The sequence below is a fragment of the Symsagittifera roscoffensis genome, chromosome 6, assembly GCF_963678635.1.
Source record: "Symsagittifera roscoffensis chromosome 6, txSymRosc1.1, whole genome shotgun sequence".
NCBI classification, from domain to species: domain Eukaryota; kingdom Metazoa; phylum Xenacoelomorpha; order Acoela; family Convolutidae; genus Symsagittifera; species Symsagittifera roscoffensis.
The window spans coordinates 29,639,081-29,660,985 of NC_087067.1; the positions used below are offsets into that span (position 1 = coordinate 29,639,081).

Here is a 21,905-nt window from a genome sequence, read left to right on the forward strand (position 1 = left end):
GTTTGCCTTCTAAAAGATGTTTTATAGGTATATAAGAAGTATACAAGAAAAATACAAGAGGTATACAGATTTTTTGCCTAAGGGTGGAGATTAGGAGCAGTTTTTGGACAATTTTGTCATCTTTTACTAAATTCAGCTACTTCGAGCTCATTTTTTTCTAGCTCTATCGAAGTGTAGAAGACCTATTTAATCATATTCGCAGTGTTTGGTTGAGGTTTGGTTTAGATTTTTTTTACTGTGAAAATTCCAACGATAATCCCAAACTTATTTTCTGCTTTTCAACTTTATTTTTAGACTTTATTTTTATTTTTATTGGTCTCAGTCTTTTTTGAAGTTCCTCATTTGTGTTAACGTGCACAACCACTCTCTAAAACTAAAAAATTTGACATCTATGCAGAAAAATTGTTCCGAAGGAGGAACTCTGCCTTCGGTGTTTTCTTAGGTTTTTTGAAGTTTTTTCTTTTCACGCAAAATCCAAAAATAAATAATGGGCTAAAGGGATCGAGTGATTTGTCATATGAAAAACTTTATTGTGTTAATTGTATCAAATTTTGATCAAATAAAAATCCGAGCAGGTCTATCACACGGAAATAACACGTACATACTCATTTTTTTTCAGGAGTTTTAATTTTTGAAGCTTACAATAACGCCTTTGTGACAACAAAAAACTTGTGAACTGCTCAAAAAGAAAACCGACAAAAGATAGAAACAAAGGAAAAAAAAAGTTTTTTTTTTAATATATATATTTTTTTCGATTACTTTTTGATAAAATCTGTTATCAAATATGCGTATTTCACTTTTACTCTCAAGTGTGACTGTTGCTAGGCTTTTTTTCAGAGCCGCCCCGTAGTCGAAGGAACAAAAAACATCGCATTTTGCCGGAAAAAAATCGTTTTGTGAAGTTTTTTGTTATGTTGTTGTCGGAACTATCTGTGCTACTTGCACAACAACCGACTATCCTTGTTACTTCTGGCTTAGTCCAAAGACCATAATTTTATCATGTTTTCATTTAATTTGTGGTTTAGGTCTTCTCAGAGGGTCACCTGGAAGAGACGGGGCTCCGGGACCCCCTGGACCACAAGGTCAGCTGAAATCTCCTACTTCGAACTATTACAGTGCTGGTTTAAATTATCCGGACAAAACCAAGCAAAAATTGAAAATTCAAACGCGTTTTTCTCGATATTAGTTAAAACAAAACAAAAAGTTTTACCCTAAAAGTGGGTCATTTTTGCTTTTTTATAGTTAATTAAAAATTACGCTGAAGCTATCGAGTTATCAAACGAAGCCTCTTATACATTCCAATACAATTTTAAAATTGTATAGTTTCAAAAATTTGCAATTGGTTTTTGAACAAAGACCAAAAACGTATTATTTCATAGAGATTTGTAGAATTTGAATCCTTCTGGAGAGTAGGTGGCTGAAGAGGCTTTTTTTTAATATAAAAAACTGCACTATACTATTTCTGGTGAAACTCTTTGCAATTTTTTTTCTTCACATTTTGTCTAATTTTAATCCAATTGGAGAAAACGCGTTTGAATTTTCGAATGTTGTTTGTTGTGTTTGTTTAATTTAAATCAGCACATCACTTAAAATTTAAAAAAATCGAACGAAATCTTTTGAGAAATAATTAAATAAAATAGCAGTTTTTTGCTTACAAAAAACAGCAAATAGATTATTTTTTAATCTCCAAATTGACATATGCTATTTGGCACACTGACTAAGAAGGTATTACAAGTATTTAATACTTTCTTACATATTTTTCTCACAGAACCTTAGTACATAAAATCACCCTTTACCCTTGAAAATGATTACTTAAATCTTTGTTATGTGTCATCAGGGTAGGGGGTTAAATAACATGATTTTAAAAACTGAATTCGAATCTTTTGTACTTCAGTATAACAGTTGGTTTTTGTTTCAGGCGAACGTGGACCTCAGGTATTAAAACCATTACTATTGTTACCATCAATATTAATGTTCAAAAATTGAGCAAATCAGGAGATATCTGCGATGATATCTAAAATTTGCCTGGATACTGAGCCATGTATTGTTTAGGGGCCACGTGGTTTTCCAGGACTGAGAGGCGAAAAGGGAGAACAAGGAGAAAAGGCAAGTTTTTAAAAAAAAATTTAACGAATTCTGAGAGACATTTCAAAAAATTTCTGACGAAATGCTTGACAACAACAGCAATTTTTTATTAAAGGGCAGCCTTGTGATATAACTATTAGGGCGTCCTCAGCCCAAAAAATAATAGATACTTCGCTCGAACAAAAATAATGGAATTTATTTGGCTTAGAGTGCATCGGAGTTATTGTTCCGACCAACCCTGTAAATGGGAACTAATTATAGTATGATCTGTTTTTTTTCCAGCCGATGTTGACTACCTCCACGAACGCTCGTAAGACTTCAAGTGTCGTACCATATTAATGACCATTCAGCCGTGATAGGAATTCTGAAATGTTGTAATTATGTCGAGAAAAACTATCAATTTTTTTGCGTAACTTGATCCAACCTAGATAAACCCTAATAATTAGATTGAACTATGGACTAGGTGTTTCTTTTTTCAAACAAAATCCTGTCATTAAAGAACCCGTGTAGAGCTTTGAGTGCGGTATCATCCTGGGTAGCGCGAAAATTCGTAACAAGCGAAAATTCGATTTCGGAACGAGGGACAATGCGTTACAAGCGACAAATCGTAACAAGCAACAACAATATTGAGTTATGACTGGAGTGTATAACTCATAGAGTAATTTCGGATAGGGTACACCGTCTGCTCGTCACGCTATCTTATTTTCGGCCGGATAGATTCGTGCAACTTCTTAGTCTAATACCGATCCTAATCTTACTCTTATACTATCTAGTCTCAGGTTGTTTAACTAGTCTCTGCTAGGCTCAATAGATCTAGGGTATACTGGTTTATTGCGGCTGCTGAAGTGCTCGGGAGAGTCCAACTAATTTCTAAGTTAAATTCAAATCTCTCTGGTGCTGAAATTACAAGTAACTTCAGCACTTACAAATAAGTGGGTTGTTAGTTAGATGGATCATGATTGGTTAATATTAAATACTTTACATTGGTAAAATATCTAATTTATCCAATCATAAAATGTAGTTTAGATCAGGTTCCACCCATCCGGGTTTTACAGAGTTTTTTAGAATAGTTCTTCTGCAATTCGAAGGATGGATGATGGACGTTGGTTTTTGGCGAACATCATTTTCTTCCGTTTCCTCTTTGTTAAAGAAGTTCCAGGAAGCTGGAGTTAGAGACATAAGACGTTGTGTCTTCTAGTGACAACGACTAAGTCTTTGCAACAAACTCAAATCTGATTTCAGAATGGTTGGCTATGTCAGGTTTTTCTGTTCTGCGTGGAGAACTTCTTTTGTGTCTGATCTAGTTTGGGAATGGCGTGGAGATTGTGCGTGGAGGGGATGCCTGGTTACTCGGATCTGTACGTATACTTGAACATCGAGGTGGTCATTGGTCTAGTTCAATGAAGTCCTTTTCTGCGAAGTCAAGTCGTACTCTAAATCCTTTGAGTTGTGATTGTGAGTGGCATATCGATTGTGGTTGGCCATTCTCTCTCGAGTGTAGTGGGGTCGTTTTGTCTTTAGATGTTCGTCCTTGGTGTTGTATTCTGATCTATGTATTGCATAATGTAATTTACATTTTATAAAACATTTATTAGTTTAATATTTTTTAATTATGATTTTAGTTAGTTGTTTTCACAAAAGCTTTTTGTTTTAGTTCGGTTATTTTGAAGAGTTACTCACCCTTGAGTAGCTCTTATTAAAAATAGAGGTGTGGTCACAAAGCGTGGATGTAGCGCGGTGGGTTAGGCCGGCTATAGAGCATGCTCAGGACGTCCTTCCTGGTGGGTTAGGCCAGGAGTGGGAGTATGATTTCATGCGGTTTTTGTGAGGGGTCCTGTTATGTGACAACGTTTTATGTTGGGTTTGTTGTGGTTTTTCTTATGTTTTGTTGGTTGTGTCCTTTTTTCAAAAATCAAATTGTTCGTGGTATGGGTTTGTCTTTCGACTTTTTTGTGTTTTATTATTTCTTTCTTAGACTTTATAATAGTCTTCAAAAGAATAAATTATCCAGTTTTAAACTGGGTTAATCCGGTTTGGGTACCGTTGGTTTCCTTTTCTTAGTCATGCTGTTATTCTATGATTTGTGGTATTTAGTAAGCTGCGTTGGTTAGTTTTGTTTAGTATATGATTCCTTTCCAACCGGGTTAAAGGAAAGTTTGAAACATGTTATTATATGTTAGAGTTGTTGAGTGTGAAAACTTGAAACTGAAATTCATTATTTTAAACAATTCTTCGTGGGCGAGCTGTGCGAGTGTGGATAGAATTTCTGTGCGAATGAATTGAAATATCAAAAGGTTAGTACTGCATTTGATTCTTATTAATTTACTACATAGAAATGTAAATTTACTGCTAGTTATGGGGGAATTTTAAGTTACAAATTTTCATCATAATTAGATTTACTGCTTGTGGGGAAAATTTTAGAAATGAATTTACTGCATTGGTATTAAATTTATAAATTTATAAGTGTAAGAGATTAATAGAATTTTTGAAATCTGTTTGATGAAATTTGCGATTTTTATTTGTCTTTTGTGGTTTTTGTAGGTGATTGTCGGATGAAGGCTAAAAATCTAAAGAAAACATGGATAAAGTATGGTGAGTTTTTTAATATTTTAATTAGTTAGTAATATTCATTTAATTCATACTTACCTGTTAGTCGTCGGGGAAAAAACCGTGGGGGAAGATGTCGTGGATGAGATCGGAAGTTGTTAGTAGTTTAGCTAAGATGCGGATGATATTTTTAGTCTGAAGCAGTGGCCAAAGCAATTGAAGTGCCTTAATAGTGGTTAGTTCTTCAGTGCCAACTGCAAACTCATAAGGTGTGTTTTGGATTAGATTATATAACTTGTGATTGAATTTAGTGTTGTGGATGAATTCTAAAATGGGGATTTCTATAGGTTGAACAAACTCGTGCGGGATAAGGAAGGGTCGGGATTCTTCGGCGTTGAAGGTCTTGGTGATGGGACAGAAGATGTACATTTGGGTTATGGGGTCATAATTACGAAGAATACCATGAAGCTTAGTGTCTTTAATACAATATGTGAAATTTAGGAAAAATGGTGAAGTGTATTTGGAATTAATGAATTGAAAACGATGGTGTGGTTGTCTAGAGGGTGTGTGTAGGTCAAAGTGATTTTGGATGAAGCGATAATAACTATATGTGTGGGTTTGTTTAGTGCGCAACATAATATCGTGTGAGTAGTGCAAATCTCTTTCGTGTGGTGCAAGGAAATGAAAGGTTAGTGAAAATATTTGGAAGCGTTCTTTAAAACTTTCGTATGCTTGTGTGTCTGTTAGTGCTTCTGAAATAATGTGATCAAACTTTCGGTCGAAGATGTTTAGTGTAAATATATATGGTGTCTTGATGAAAAATTTTTCGGTAATTTGTGGATTAGCGAAGCGATCGTCGTCTAAGAATTGATCTTGGTTAGCTCTGATGATGTTGTGATCATAGTATTCGAGTGTATATTCGTTAGCTCTAGGTGCAGTGTGTGTTTTTAGTGATTTTTTATATCCAACGTAAGTAAATTGTCTAGCGGTTAGTGGTGTAGTGAGTCGATATAGCATGTCCGTATTTCGCTCTATATCGATGTGAGTGTTAGATAAAGGTAAGCAAAGAGGGTTAGTAAAATGATAATATGAGGTCCAAGAGAGAGTGGGCATTAAAACGTATTCATCTACAAAGTTGCGTGTTTCGTTAGTGTCGTGGGGGGTGTTTAAGGTGTATTGTGGGAATGAGGGTAAGGTGATGGCTAAAAATTCTTTTGTGTTAGTATGCTTGGGGTGGTTGATGTATTCACGGGCTGTTCCTGGTTTTGCTGGGAAAGGATGGTTGGGGAACTTTCTTTTAAAAGTGCGGTAAGCTCTATTAGTGTTGAGTGAAGATTCAGTTGATGTGGATGATAGTGCTAATGATTCAGTATAATTTGAAGAGGGTGTAGGGGTAGGGGGGTTGGATGAATTTATTGTGGAGGAGATTTGGTTTATTGTTGGGGTATGGAGGTGGTAGGGTTGTTGTTGGAGGGTTATAAAATTATCTAGCTCTGGGGAGATTCGGGGGGTGTCTGGAGAATTAGATGATTGGTCAGAATGAAATGAGGAGTAGGTTGGGGTAACTTGGGAAGCATAAGAGGGTGTGGAAGTGATTGGGTCAGGGTTATTGGATAATATGGGTTGAAAAGGGGGTTGAGAAAAATTAGAAGAGTTATGAAAATTATTGGATGGGGATGATTCTGAGTCGGCAAATTCATCGGGGGTTTCAATATTCGGGTTATTGAGTTGTGAGATGGAATATAAAACTGAGATATGTGAATTAGTGTCGGAATTCATGCCTGATGTTACATTACTAGATGGAAAATCGGGTGGCGGAAAAGCAAAAAGTGGTATTATTGGGATTGGAGAGGTGAGGTTGGTTGGGTGGGAATTTGATCGGTGTAGGGATCCAAGTTGTCGGCTCATCGTGGGCTAAAAAAATGATTATTTTGAGACTGAAAAGCGGTGGTATGGGGTTGTTCAATAATTTGTTCATAAGTATTATCATCTTGTGACTGGTGTGTCATTATATGTTGGATGGGACTTTGTGATGTGGTGAGTCGAAAATTTGGATTATGTGTGATGGCTAAATTTCGTGGGACTAGGGATAGTGGATGGTTATTTGGTAGGGGTGGTGATTGTGGTGCCGTTGGCGTTATGTCTACATTGTTATGTTCTTCGTCGTATGTGTTTTGTCGTGTTGCTATTTTTGTGTTATATTCTTTTATTTGTGCGTCTAAAAGAATTTTGTTTATAGATGTAGAAAAAATTCCAAAAAATCCTGCAAAGAGTATGCGTGCTACGCTTGCTTGTCTGTTTACTTGTGTGTGTATAGCACATGTGTTGTAGATTCCTTTTAAAAGTGAGAAAAGAAATCCAATAAAGTTAAACATTGCGTATAAAATAGTCAATTTTTCTAAGATGTAGTAGGGCCATCCTAGAAAATCGAGGATCTCATTTTTGAGTGTAACAAAGCTAAAAATGTTAATTGGTGATATATCTTGGGGACGGTATTTTTCACCGTTTAGATATATATAATCTTTAATGTCTTTAAAATATCCGCTATAGTCTTGCGTGTAGATATCGGCAAATCCTGCGGTTTCTGCAAGTTTGCGTAAATTTTGGTCTATTGATTGTCTTTGTATAGTGTCCATTTGTGTTAATAATTCTTGGAATTGTTGTGTTCTAATGTGATGTTGAATATCTGATTTTGAATAGATTCCTATTGATTGTAAGTCTATATTTGGGTTTCGAGCAATAGCGCGAATGCTTTCTGGTGAAAATTTTTTGAGTGATTGCATTAATGTGGGATATGGAGTGAGAAGATAATATTTATTTTCATCAGGGTTTAGTTGTACTACATTGTGGCTGTTTTCTGATCCACATGGGACTGCGGTATCCCAGAAATAGGTTCTTCGTGAAAGTGTATCCACGAAATGTACTTTATTCTTATAAAAGATAGGGATTCTTTTATAACATCGTTTATCTTCAAAAACGTATAGTGGTGATACTTTTTTAGTACAAGTATAAAACCATAAGATGTTTCCTTCATAGTCTAAAAAATTTGATCTATTTCCAGATAATAAGTATCCTGCATAGGGTATTTTTAATACTGCTAGTGCAAGTGATTGTAATATTTGTGTTCGTTCTAATTCGCATAGTTGGTGTAGTGTTTCTAATTCGGAGAGTGACATTTCTTGAAAAATTCGGCTAATTGTATAATCTAGTTTCATATCTAAATGAATATCATAGTGGATATTACCGAAATATGTAGTATTCATTAGTGATAATTCTTGTAAGCGTGTGCTTCTGGTGTCATGGGGTTTTAGATGTCCACCAGGTTGTCCGTTGCTTTTTTCAAAATTAACTGGTATATAGGGTGTTCCTTCGTTTGGAGGATGACCTGTGGCATATGGGTCAAGTTTTATTTTTCCAGTGGTCATGTCGAATCCTTTTTCGTATTCAACTAATATTTCAGAGTATTGTGTTTTATGGAGTGGATTTCTATATTTACATGCAAGTTCTGTTTCTTGATATATTTGAAAACGTGTCAATTTATTTTCTATATTGTGTATGTTTCTAAAATTAGTACTTTGTTTTCGTGATGGATGTACTTGTTCATATGGAACTGATTGTATAAAGTATTTTTCGTGAAATTTTATCATACGAGCGTGTATTCTTGCTACTTGAAATGTTGTACATGTATCTTCGGGGAACCAAACAATTGTTGCTTGTGTTCTCGTTGTAGGGTCGCAATAACCTTGATCATTTTTACAAGGTAATCGGATTCCTTGATAGATCATTGTATTATCTGATAAATCTCGTGTTAGTTGTATTTTTTCGAGTTGTATTTTCCAATCGAAAAACATTATTTCTTGGTATCCTTTATTTTTTGTGTCTGCTTTGCAGTTTGATGGGTTATTTATACCAATGTGTGGTATCCAATGTTTATCGTGTAGGTCATAGGTTAATCGTCCGTGTGCGCCGTTATACGGGTATTTGTCGTCTAGTTTTATATGTCCTTGGTGTCTTTCAAGTTGTGATTGATGTACAGAGTCTGAAAAAACTTGAAAGTTAACTAACTTTCTTTCGGAGTTTTTATTTTGTGTGATGTTTAGTCTAAGTAATTCATTTTTACAATCGTCGGGATTGAGATGTAAAAGACGTTCTATATTACTCTGATAGAATGATTCATGGTCAAGTCGGTTTTTGTTTCCGTTCGAGACTTGTGAACAATGTACTTTCTTTTCGGAAAATGTTGCTGTGAATTTATAACCTGTAACTGTTGTTGCTCGGGCTTTTGAATAGAGTGTTGCTATTACATTTGTGGTTTTTATAGCTTGTGGTTCTGTTTCACATTGTGATACTTGATTTATTGCATATTTGTGTAGTGTTTTTTGTTCATTTTCTTCACAATCGTAATGTGTTACTAATAAATCTTGTGGTCCTGTACGAGGGGAAGGGTTTATGTTTTGATTTGAGATTACTAGAAAAAGGAGTTGGAGAAAAATTAATAATTTTAGAATATACATGTGTATGATAATCCTGAGTATGGATTATAAAATGTAATGTAGCCAATTGTGTTTTTGGTATATCTGTCGTATTTGTATATTACTTCAGTAGTTATAAACGGTGGTGGTAGTGATTGAGCTGTTATGTTAGGTGGGTTTAATGGGTAGGGATGTTGGGTAATATTGTTTAACTTAACTGTGATTTCAAACTTTAATTGTAAGCTGTTTTGTTGGAGTATTTGAATATTGTGATCACGGATATCGTTGTGAATATCTTGGCGATATTGTAATCTATTAAGTGCCCAGTTATGAAGGCGGTTACTTTCTTGATGTTGTCCAAATAATGGTGGAGGTGCTGTAAATGTATTCCAATCTAATCTTAAAGGAATATTTGTTGATGATTGTTCTCGATATCTGGCGTCGAGATTATTTGGAAAATTTAAGTTAAAAGGTGGTGGTGAAATCTGGCTTATTGATGGTGTTGATGGTAGTGATAATGTTTCTGGTAGTGATGAGGATGTTGTTGTATCCGTAGAAATATCTATGGGGTCATTGACTAAATTTGGTTAACCTTGTGTAAATGAATGTGTAGTCCAATATGGAAATCGTGATGTTTGGTTTGTGGGGTTGAAAGGATTTTCACGTATTTGCTCAGATGTTGGTGTTGAACCTAAGTAATCTGATGGTAGGCTTGAGTTGCTACGTTGTGAAAGAAGCGTAGGGGTTTCTGGTAATATACCAATGGGGTTTTCTGGAGTGTTTTGTGATGGGGATTGAGGTATATCAAAATGAACTCGGGGAGTTTGAAAATTTCTGTTTCGTCGAGGATGTATAATTTGTCTATTTATTTCGACTGTATTTTGGTTTTGACTAGGATTTCTTATTCTACTTAGTTCTTGTGGTAGTGTTGGGTATAGGTTATATGTTGGTTCGCTTAGAGGTGCTTGTCGTTGAACTGGTTCTAGTGGTTCTGATAAACGAGCATGTCGTTCTTCAAAAGTGTATGGATTGTCTTGAAAAGAAATTCGTGTAGATGTTTGAGGATTTTGAGTAATTGAAGATGGTGTTGGGTTATCTTGGGATGATGTCGGTGAAGACTGACTTTGTGACTGTTGGGTAGCAATTTTTGATAGTTTTTTGAATTATTACTTTAGTGAGAAAATTTGTGTTTATTATAATATTCTTCCAAAAAAAGAATTAGAAGGATTGTTGCTAGGGCAAATGTGAAGATTGCTTTCTTTATACATTTACATATGGTCAAAATGAGGGATGATAAAAATGTTATGAAAATTACAAACAATAAAAAAATATCAGTTCTACTGAAAATTGTTCGTATCATTTAGACAAGTTATATGAATCGTACCTGTGGATATAATCAAGGGTTTTGGAAAGTTGGAGAAATAGTTCGAATATAGTGTAGAAAATTAAAAAAATGTTACAAAAAATGATTAGGATTATTAGAAAAGATTCAAGTATATCAAAAAGAAATATTATAAAGGTTTCAAGTATTGTAAAAAAATGTTTAAGATTTATGAGTATTTGAGTAACTGATTGAGAGAAGAGCATTTAAGAAATGATCTCTTGGTTGAATATTTTTTGCTGTTTGAGGCGATTTTCAAGTGTGGTCGGATTATTTATTAGTTTTTTGACAAGTGGGTTGAGTTTTGTAAAAAATTGTTGGGGGCAATTTTCATGGTGATCGGGAGGTCGTCTTTTTCTTTATTTTTGTTTGTCAAATGATCCGGGGTATGGTGAGATTTTTATACTTTAGGCTAATTAAAATGTTCATTTTGTTACTTTAGGCTAAGTTAACAAATTTGTTTTGGGGGTATTCGTGGTCTGAGTTGGGGAAATATTGTTGATCTTTGGGTTATTAGATAAGGGAGGGGTACGGTATTATGGTGATATTTATTTTAGTTGTCAAGTTGGAGTGGTTTGCTTATTTTTGACCTGGAGGTCGTAAAGTTATAGTTATAGATGTGCCTGGAGTTCTATATGATTCGTCTAATTGGTCTTAGTTTGAGTTAGAGAAAGTGACGGATTGGATGAATCCTATTGGTCTATTTTGAACTAGAATTATTGCGTACTTGTCAGCATGTTATTTTGAAAAATGTAAATGAAAAAAGTTTCGGAGGTTTCAAGATTGTGAAGTATAATGTTAAAATTACTTTTGAAATTCCACTTTCTTTAAAATTTTAGATTGGGGGATGAATATTTTATAGTTTTTACGTGGTTGATTTCGGAGTCTTGTTGTTTTTCTATTTTCTGATTTGTCAATTTGTTCTTGGGGTATTATTTGTTCGGTCATTTCTCTATTTTTTCTTTCTTTTTGAGATGTATTTTGATCTAGATTTTTTGTATTGTTTTTTGTGGTTGTTGATTTTGTATTTTGATTTCCGAGGTGAATATCATTTTGTTCCTTTGTTGTATTTTCCGTATGTGGGTCATTTTGAATAACTTTTAAACCTGTAAAAGAATATAATTGAGTTAATTCGCGGAGTGCGTATTCTTTTGGGTAATAAGGTAATAGGTTGTTTCGATGTTGAACGATTTCTTTTTTGTTTGAGTCGGTAATTTTATATGTGACATCAGTGGGTTTTGCAATTATTTGGTATGGTCCTTTTCGAAGGGGTTGTAATTTTTTAGAAATTCCTTTTTGAGTATTAAAATTGGGTATTAAAACAAATGTTCCAATTTTTAATTCGGAGGCTGGTGTAAAACGTGAATTGATTTGTTCATTAATGTTTTGTCTTTGTAATAACTTTTTTGTTATTTTTTGATAAATTTCATTGTGTTTTTTTATCTCTATTTAGAATCCATTCGGTGTGTGTACCGGAGGCTAGTTTAAGAATTTGTGGGTGATGAAAATGATCTTCATCGTGTGTATGTAAAGGTAGGTTATAACAAATTGAGTCTTTATTTGGTTGACAATAACCTTGTGCGTTTTTATGAGAATTTGCTGTAAACATTATTGGTTTGCGTGGCTTTTGGTTAAAAACCATTTCATATGGTGACATTCCTAAAGTTGTCGTGATTTGTGAATTATATGCTAAGGGAAATAGTTTTACATCTGCTGACCATTCGGTATATTTTGTATCATTTCCGTTGATGATACATCTGAGATATTCTTGTAATGAACGGTTCATACCTTCGACTAAGCCGTTTGTCCAAGGTGCGTGAGATGTACGTGGTTTGTGTTTAATGTTATATAAATGACATAGTGTGATAATTTCATTATTTATGAATTCTGTACCGTTGTCTGTGACTAAAATTTCTGGTAGTCCAAATTTTGCTATCCAGTGTTCATAGAGTGTTGTGTAAGCGTAATAAGCGTTACAATGTGGTACTGGGTTAAGTGCTACATAATGTGTAAATGCGTCAACAATTACCATAATGTAGGAGTTTCCTTCGGATGAGGGTGAAATTGGTCCTTTAGTATCAAATGAGATACGATGGTTAAAGTACAAGCTTTGTCCTTTAAAATCTTGTTTTTGTGCTATTTGTTTTTGGTTTGGGTAAGGTTTTTTTAGTTGACATACTATACAATCATTGCATAGTACTTTTATCCAAATTGGTGCATTTGGGAAGTAAAAATTTTGTATAAAATTTGAATATGTTTTTTCTGATCCAGAGTGTCCTTTAATATTTTGCGTATGTGAAATATTAAAAGCTATGAGAATCATACTTAAAGGGAGACAGGGAACTGTAGATTCATTTAGTGTGTATTCTAGAAGGTCTGTGTTTTCGTTAATTGTTGTATTATTGAATTTTCGAAAATATCGGAGGAGTGTTTTATTTCCTAAAATGGTTGAATCTGCCTTGACAGGTTTAGTTTTATATTTGTGCCATGATTTTAGTTGTCTAATTATCGGGTCAAGATTTTGGTATTGTTTCAGTGTTGAAATTGTAATTGTTTCTGTTGGAGGGAGAAAAATGTTTTCAATTTCGAATTTAGATAAGGGTATTGTATCAAGTGGGTCATGGAGGTCAAAAACTTGATTTATTGTGTATTTTGAATCGTTTGTTTGTGGTCCTGATAAATTTATTTTATCAGTTAAATTTTCTTTTTCAATTAGTGGAAAATGGTCTTTCTTAGGTGGGTGTTGTTTTGTTCGTTTTTGTTGGGTGTTATTTTTTATCCATTGAGAATATGGGATTGGTTTGAAAGTTGATGTTCCAAGTAGATCAACTTCATAATGATTATTTTGACAATCTAAATAAAGTGGGAAATGTTGTAAACTATTTATTTGTGATTGTTCAATATCAGTTTTTACTGCATATTTGCATTCCAATCGGGGTGATGTTTCGTTTTCTGCAAGGTAGAATTTTATGTTTTTGGGTATTTCAACTGTTGTTTTTCGTGTAAGTAATTCAGGTGGTGTATTTTGACTTAAGGTGTCTGGTAATGCAAGATTTTTTCCTGCGGTCCAAACTATATGTAAGTTTGGAAATTTCATTAGAATTAGTTGAAATCTGTAAACTCGGTGGTTTGGGTTAGATTTTTGTGTAAAGAGAAAGATGATTGGTTTATGGTCTGTGAATAAAACTGTGGGGTGTTTTGATCCAAGTATCAGAAATTCATATTCTGTCAGTGTATATATTATGGCTGTACATTCTCTCATTAGAGTTGAGAGTCGTAGCTCTGCTTGAGTGAATAATCGAGAATTTGCTGATATGAGGTTCATTTTATTTGTACCATTATGTGATTGTAATAGTGCTGCACCGATGCCAAAGTTCGAAGCATCGCACATTGCATAAAATGGTTGATTTGAATCTGGAATTGTGTTTGAAATTTGTTCAGTTAAAAGTTTCTTTATTTCTTCAAATCGTGTTTGATGTTCTGTGTTCCATTCAAAGTTATTTTGTTGTCTAAGGATGTTATAAAATGGTCGTAGATATAATTGCATTTTATAAACATATTTACTTAAAAAGTTTAACATTCCAAGAAATTCTTGGATTTTCTTTTTATTTGTTGGTGGTTGAAGTTTTTGAATAGCGTCAATGCGTGATTTCAATGTAGTGATTGTTTTTCTTTCTATATTATGTCCTAAGAATTTAACTCTTGTCAAAAAGAAGTGTGATTTATCGGGGGCGGCCTTCAGATTTTCGTTCTGAAGTATTTGGTGATATTTTTCTAAAACATTGAACATCTCGTCTTTTGTTTGTGATTGCATAAAAACATCGTCTAAATAGGTGATTGCGTTTTTCTTGAGTATTAGTGGTCTAAAAATTTTGCTCATAAAAGCTGAAAATGCTGCTGGTCCTATGGATATTCCATAGAATAAGCGGTTGAATTCATATTGTTGGTTTCCGATAACAAATTGTGTTAAACGTCGTGATTGTTCATCTAGTGGCATTTGATTGTATGCACTATTCATATCGGCGGTTGTAAAGTATTTGCCGTTTATTTTTGTTAAAATAACTTGTATTGGTTCAATGGGCCAATTACATTTTGATTCATCTATAAGTGAATTGAGGTATCTAGCATCGAGAACGATTTTTAATGATTCTCCTTTAGCTAGAATGATAACGGGGTTGATAAATGTGTTCCCTTTTGATTGTTCTTCTTTATTAACTGGTGATATAATGTTGTATTGTTCTAAAATATCGAGTAATCTGTTCACTTTATCATGTAAGTGAATTGGTACTTTACTTGCTCTCTGTTTTTTGAAAACTGCGTCTGGTTTTAACGGGAGATGTAGTGATGAACTTATTTTTCCAACATCGAATTTTGATGTTGCATAGACTGATGAATATTTAATTAGCTGTTTGGCTAACTTTTCGAATTCGTCTTGTGTTATTTGTGAATGTTGGAAATTAAACATTGTTAAAAATTTCTGTTGGTCCTCTGTGTAGTTACTTATGTTGAATGTAGGTTTGAAATATGGAGTTTTTGTGAAATAATCCGTATTTCTGTTTTCGTTACTTATTATATTATTTATAGATAATTCTTCATTAAGAATTGTAGATTGGCAAATATCTAGTAATTGGAGTATATTATTTACGCGATAGGCTTTTTCGTGTATTGGTGATATTGTAGCGTTGGTTTCACAATATCCTAAAAGTTCTAAAGGTAATGTTACTTGGTAAGGTGTGTTGTTATAGACATGTAAAGAAATGATATCTGAATTCGAATTTTTCAAATATTTTATGGATGAGATTGTGATTTTGAAAAATTTGTGAATAGGTTTGAATTCAAAATCTGACATATAAAATTTTTGTTTGTTTTGTTCTTTATCATATTGGTGAACTTGTTTGATTGAAAAATTATAGATGTTTCCTGATAGTGGTTTCAAGTGTTTTCTTTGTTGGCTAAATATCGGGTAGAATTTTGAAAAGAATGGTGGTTGTTTATTTAATCTTTGAAAAAATGTTAAGGATGTTTCTTTTGTTTTTGTATATTTATCTTTGATTAATATTTTACTATTTAGTATGTTAATTGTTGGTATATACTTCGAAATAAATGGTATTCCAATGATATTATATTTAATATCAGTGATATGGAATATTTGTTTAAATGGCTTATTTAAAATTTTGCTTTGCTCCATTGTTCTGGTGGGGAGGAGAAATAATTGGATTTTTCCGTAGTTTATCAATGTTGATCCTTGTGCTGTTGCTAACTTACTGGAGGTTTCAAGGGGTGTTAGTTTTGGGTGTAAAGTTTTTATTTCATTCCATGTGGGGATGTTTATTATGTTTGATTCTGCTCCTGAATCAATTAAAAAATCTATTTCAAGGTCTGGTGGTTGAAATTCTTTATTTCTTGGGCTTTCTAAGAGAAATGGTATTGTCCAAATTTTTTCTTTGGGTTGTTCTTTTTGTATATTTTGATAAATGTGGTTTGTATTCAAGCATTTTGTTTTGATATTTTTAATGGTTTGATTTGTAGTGTTAATCTCATTTGTTTCTTGCGTCGTTGGTGTGGAATTTATGGGTGTAGTGTAATAATTTTGAAGAAATTCTGATTGATTTTCATATATGTGTGATGAAAAAGGTTGTTCATATATGACAGATTCATAGTCATTTTCGACTTTTATCATATTGATAGAAAGAGTGTTTTCTGTATCACTTTCTGAATCTGATGATGTACAGTTTATTTGATTGAGTTGTAACGTATCAGTTACTGTGTCATCAATACCTGGAGGGTCTGATGTTGTTTCTGGATTAGATTGTACTTGATTGATTTGTCTTTGGTGTTTAGGTGTACTACTTCTGTGGCGATTATTAGAATTATTATAGTTATTATTATTCCGGTGTGGTGATTGGGAATAATTTCTATAACGATTATTATAACTTGAGTGTCGATTTTGTGAATTATTTCGCGATCTATTTTGATAATTGTTGTTTGGTCTGTTATAGTTCGATCTATTATATGAGTTATTCCTTGATCGATTGTTCGGGTAATTCTGGTTTCGGTTGTTTGAATAACTTCTATTTCGATTATAGGAGTAGTTTCTATTCCTATTGTATGATGAATTTCGTGATTGGTTGTTTGGATAGTAGTTATTTCTTGATTGGGAATTAGATCTAGAAACAAATCGTTGTGTATGTGAATTTGATCTGGAGTAGTTACTTCTACTATTTGGTCTATTGTAGTGATTTTGTGATGAATTTTGTGTGTTTCTTCGTTCTGGCGATCTTCCTCTATAACTTGAGTTATATGGTGATTGATTTCTTGTATAATTTGTATTGTTCGGGAGTGGTTTTCCTGAACTGTTGTTGCTGTAGACTGTTTTGTTCGGTAGATTTTGATCTTTTTTCATGTATTGATAGAATGATTTATTTGGTTCTTTATATTTTTGAGGTTTATGTTGATTGTCTTGCTGTTTTTGTCTACATTCGGAAATACTATGTCCGTATCGTCGGCAATAATTACACCATTTTTTGAAAGATGGTTTGCCTTTAAAGTTTGGGTTCTCTTCGTAAATATTGAGTATTTCAGTGATTTTTTCAACGAGGTCTGTCTCTGATTCCTGTATATTATTAATATTAGTGGGAGTCGTTTCAATTCTGTTAACGTATTGTAATTTCAGATTTTCCGTTTCTTCTAGTTTCATCGTGATTTCTGCTTGTTCTAATTTGTCTACTAGTTTTCGAAAATCTAAATCGGGTTCTCGAATTGAAGAAGGATGGGATGCTCTCTTTTTTATTGCTATTTTCCTTAATTGTGGTGTTAAGGTCATCATTAAGATTTTTGTCATCTTTGTGTTTTTATAGTCGTGTGTATTTAGTGAATATGCTTTTCGAACTAGTGTTTCGATTCGTACTGCTAATTGCTTGATGGTTTCGTTTGGTAATCTGCGAATTTCATTACATAAAACTCTTTGTTGTTGTTTGTTTCTTTCGGAGTCAAACATTTTTGAAAATTCCTGTGTAAACCTTTTCCAGTTTGATTTTATTTCTAGAGGTAGTACTGAAAACCATTTTTGGGCTGCGCCATCTAAGGTTGTTTGTATTAACGCTGTGCGTCGATGTATCCAGTTTTGATGTAGTGGCGTATTAATTGGTTCAGGTCCAATATTTAAAATCAGGTTTGCTGTTACTGCATTTAAATAATCTTCTACAGAGTATTCAGGGTCTGTTCCTGTGAAAACCATTAAAGGTTTGTTTGATGTTATTGATGATCCACCCATAAGGTATGGATTCATTGTCATTTGTAATGATTCTGCTGCATTTGGCATTTGAGAAAAATTTGAAAGTTGGTTTCTTGTTATTTCATGTTGTTGGAGATAATATGGGAGTGGTATTTCGTTTTGCATTTGTGATGGTTGATACGAGTGTGCAGTCATTGGATTTTGTTGTTGAATTGGTTGAAAAGATTGTGTATTAATTGGATTTTGTTGCTGAATTGGTTGTTGATATTGTGTATCTATCGGTTGTGGAGAAAAATTTCTATGATTTGTACGTGTTTTCTGTATTCCTTGTCTACGATATTCTTGAGTATATGGTGCAAATATGTCTGGTTGTAAGAAATCATCATCTGAGGATAAATAATCCATTTGATAAGATGTCTGTTTTTTATTTTTATTTTGTTGAAAAAATGGGTAATTTTCACTGTGATCCTGTGGAGGATTTGTTTGGAAATTTATTGAATTAGGTTGGGCCATTGGGTTATCCCAATTTCGAGATCTTGTATATTGGTTAAAATTTCTTTGTGCTTGATTATATGTTTTTGATGGATGTGTATAATTATAATTATGGTCTGCAAAGTTGTTTCTAGTGAATGTTTTGCGTGTTTTTGATGGTATTGTCATGGGTCTGTATGTTTGGTAATCCATATGTGAATATTTTGGAGCAACCGAAGGTTTAACGGTTGATTGTAAGGTTACTTGTGTTTGTGAAGGATTTGTATTTCTTGGTGTTGTTAAATTTGGACGTATCGGTGAAATACTTTGTTGTGTAGTTGTTGTGTGTACGATTTCTTCATTTATGAAGTGTGATGGTGTCTGGATATCTTGTTGAGTAAGATTCCTAGTTCCATTGAGGTTTTCATTGTGTATGACTGTAGAGTTTAAACTATTATTTTGTGTATCGGGCAAAAATGTATTATAGTTTAATGGTGTTGCATCAATGGTGAATGGTATTACTTTTACATAATCTCTTATGTAAGATATCGTACTTATTGCTTGACTTGAGATTGATTGTGGGAAGCTTATAAATGCGGGATGAGACCATTCGGGGTCCCAAACATAATCTGATTGTTCTGTGATAGCGGTATCATCGTTCGAGTTTTGGGGTCTAAAATTTTTTCTTGCTTGTGCAATTAAATCAATATTGTGTGTGAAATAATCTATTATGAACCATGCCAAAATTTTTTGTAGATCGTGTTTTGTATGTTGTGAAACGTCGTCTTTCGTGAAATTTTCTTTAATAATGTTTAAATAACTAGAGAGTAGTGTGATTTCATGTCGTACTCTTATATGTTTAGATGTTTCTGTCGGTGAGACATTTGTTATTGGGATTTCGTTTTCTAATATCGAAATATAACTATATATTATTGCGAAAACTTCATTGGTGAATATGGAGTTTGCTCTTTGTGAGTTATGATATTGGATGCTTTTTATATATTCTGAAAAAACTTTTGAAAATTCTAAATCAAGATCGTCTGTTTGAATTGTATATTTTCTATGATTATGGTTTGGTGAGGTGAATTCTATGGAGTAGATTCCATACTGTTGTGTTATGTTGCATATATCTTTTAAGTAGTGGTCTATGATTTGTCTTTTGATTTTTACATCTGGGAACTCTGTTTTACATGGACTGATTCCGGGTTCAAATAAATTTAATAGTAAATTTTTGCAAAATATATGCTGTCCTCTATCAGTGGTTGCATCTACTATAAAAGGAAAGATTTCATCATCATCTGGGGTTTCGTCACCTGGGGTGTGCGTTGAGCTCATTTTTTCGTTCGATGACTGTTAATATGTAATTATTAATGTGTCGAATTGGTTGATTCCAATTGTATAAATGTACTGGTTTGTGTTTATACTGCTTTTTTATTCTTCTTTTTCCTCTTTTTGATGAATTTGAAGTTGTTTCTGAGTCGGAAAAATATAATTGATCGTGAAGTGGGCAATTTTTATCTATTGATTCTTTTAGTTTGTAAAGTTCGTCTAAACTGTTGGTTTCTGATTCTGAAATTGCGTTTCGATTTTTTGAAAATCTTTTTCGTGTTATTTGTCTTTGTTTCGTTATGATTTTTCTTTTTAGTGTTTGTCGTTTTGTTCTGATATATCCAACTGTTTGTGTATGAGGTGTGATTACAAGGTCGTATTTTTTGTTATCTATTTCACAATTGTGTAAACTGATTGTTTGTTTATTTCCTAGGTTTTTAAATGACATAAGGTTTAGGATGACGGATGCAAAAGGTTGTTAAAAGATTTCTATTTTCCTAAACTGTTAGTTCTTACGATTTTTTGGTTAGCTTAACCTGGGTCTATTTGTTCAGGGTTGGAGAGAAAAGTATATCGATTCCGAAGAATGATTTTTTACTTTCTCGTGGCTAATATAAGTTAAGGTGTTAACTTACTTAATCTTACTTAGGGGTAGTGATTGTGTTCAAGGGTTGGAGAATAGTAAATCGATCCACAAGGTTCAGGTATAATTAGAACGCGAGTAGTTCGTTAGATACTATTTTAAACTTACTAAGTCTAAGATTTATCCTGGGTCTGGTAAGAGGGGGGGTCAAGTGAAGGATGAATAACCGAAGTTCTTCACTGTTTATCCTAATTTGAATGATTAGTTTTGTTTAAAAATTTCTATTAGTCTTAGGTCTTTAGAAAGGGTTGGGTAGTGAATCGACGTTTGAGGTCGTTAGACACTAATTAAGTGGGTGGGGGAGAACAAAGTTGTTCTGTTTGATCCAAGGATAAGCCTTGATGATCAAATTTGAAATTTAATTAAGTAGAAAATGATTTAAGATCCAAGGATAAGCCTTGATGATCTGGTTTTAAAATTAAGTGAATTGAAGTTTAAAATGTTTTAAATTTGTGTAAAGAAAAGATTTAGTATTTTTATGATATTAGTGGGTTTATGATTGCTGTTATGTTTTAGGTGATGGAGCTGGAACAACAGGATGATTTATAATTACTAACCATTTATTGTCATGCTACTAATTTTTATTTTTTATTTTTCAATAAATATTTTTCAAACATGTTTTGTATATTACTGCAGAGTTTTAGGAAAACGATCTTAGATCTTTTTATCAATCGTTATTGTATATTAATAATTTTGTTTAGCGCCTGAAATGATTTTGAAGATTAACTTCAAGGTTTTATGTTTGCAAATGAAAATCTAAATTCATTGCTAGTAGTATTCTAAATATAAAAGTTTGTTCTGGTTTTTGCCTAACTATCATATAGCTATATGGCAAGTTTCTACTTTGTCGTATGTCGTCTCTGGTTCGAGGTCTTCTTCCAATTCCGGGTAGTTCTGTTATGGTTCGGAATATTGGCTCTGATCTATTGAGTCGTAGAGACATTTCGATTAAATTATTGTCGTATAACATTTTGTAAATGTTTTTGTCTAATTTCTAATCTATTTTGGTTAATTCTAAGCTATTAAGGTCTTGTTCGAGACTTATGGTCGCACCAGATGAGTTATGACTGGAGTGTATAACTCATAGAGTAATTTCGGATAGGGTACACCGTCTGCTCGTCACGCTATCTTATTTTCGGCCGGATAGATTCGTGCAACTTCTTAGTCTAATACCGATCCTAATCTTACTCTTATACTATCTAGTCTCAGGTTGTTTAACTAGTCTCTGCTAGGCTCAATAGATCTAGGGTATACTGGTTTATTGCGGCTGCTGAAGTGCTCGGGAGAGTCCAACTAATTTCTAAGTTAAATTCAAATCTCTCTGGTGCTGAAATTACAAGTAACTTCAGCACTTACAAATAAGTGGGTTGTTAGTTAGATGGATCATGATTGGTTAATATTAAATACTTTACATTGGTAAAATATCTAATTTATCCAATCATAAAATGTAGTTTAGATCAGGTTCCAATATGCTTGCCCCGCTTTGCTTGGTATATTGAATATGCTTGCCCCGCTTACGTCCAGCACGATAGGAATACTGCGCGTGAATTACCCGCTTAACCTACAGTTACGAATTGTCGCTTGTTACGGATTGTCGCCTGTTAGTAATTATGACCTGTCACGAATTGTCGCCTCTCGATAATCCTGATTCCCTTTCTGTTAAAAATCGGATTCAAAATATTTGATCTGTATGGCCCAAAACTCTTCTGAATGTTTCTTTGGTTTATCAGACATAACTACATA

The 21,905-nt window shown here is 33.4% G+C and overlaps 2 protein-coding genes across 3 annotated transcripts in view; one reads left to right on the forward strand and one right to left on the reverse strand.

Moving 5' to 3' along the window:
- Positions 1–21,905, reverse strand: part of LOC134847732 (transducin beta-like protein 2) — a 343,894-nt gene that overhangs the window by 113,452 nt on the left and 208,537 nt on the right. The gene's annotated exons all lie outside the window — the stretch shown is intronic.
- The window catches only part of LOC134847919 (collagen alpha-1(XXIII) chain-like), a 51,215-nt gene that overhangs the window by 19,262 nt on the left and 10,048 nt on the right, over positions 1–21,905 (forward strand). For both annotated transcript variants that reach the window (XM_063865204.1, XM_063865205.1), the window contains exons 4-6: positions 1,026–1,082; positions 1,919–1,935; positions 2,053–2,106. In XM_063865204.1, coding sequence (XP_063721274.1) covers positions 1,026–1,082; positions 1,919–1,935; positions 2,053–2,106 — 128 coding nt within the window. The remainder of the gene's footprint in view (positions 1–1,025; positions 1,083–1,918; positions 1,936–2,052; positions 2,107–21,905) is intronic.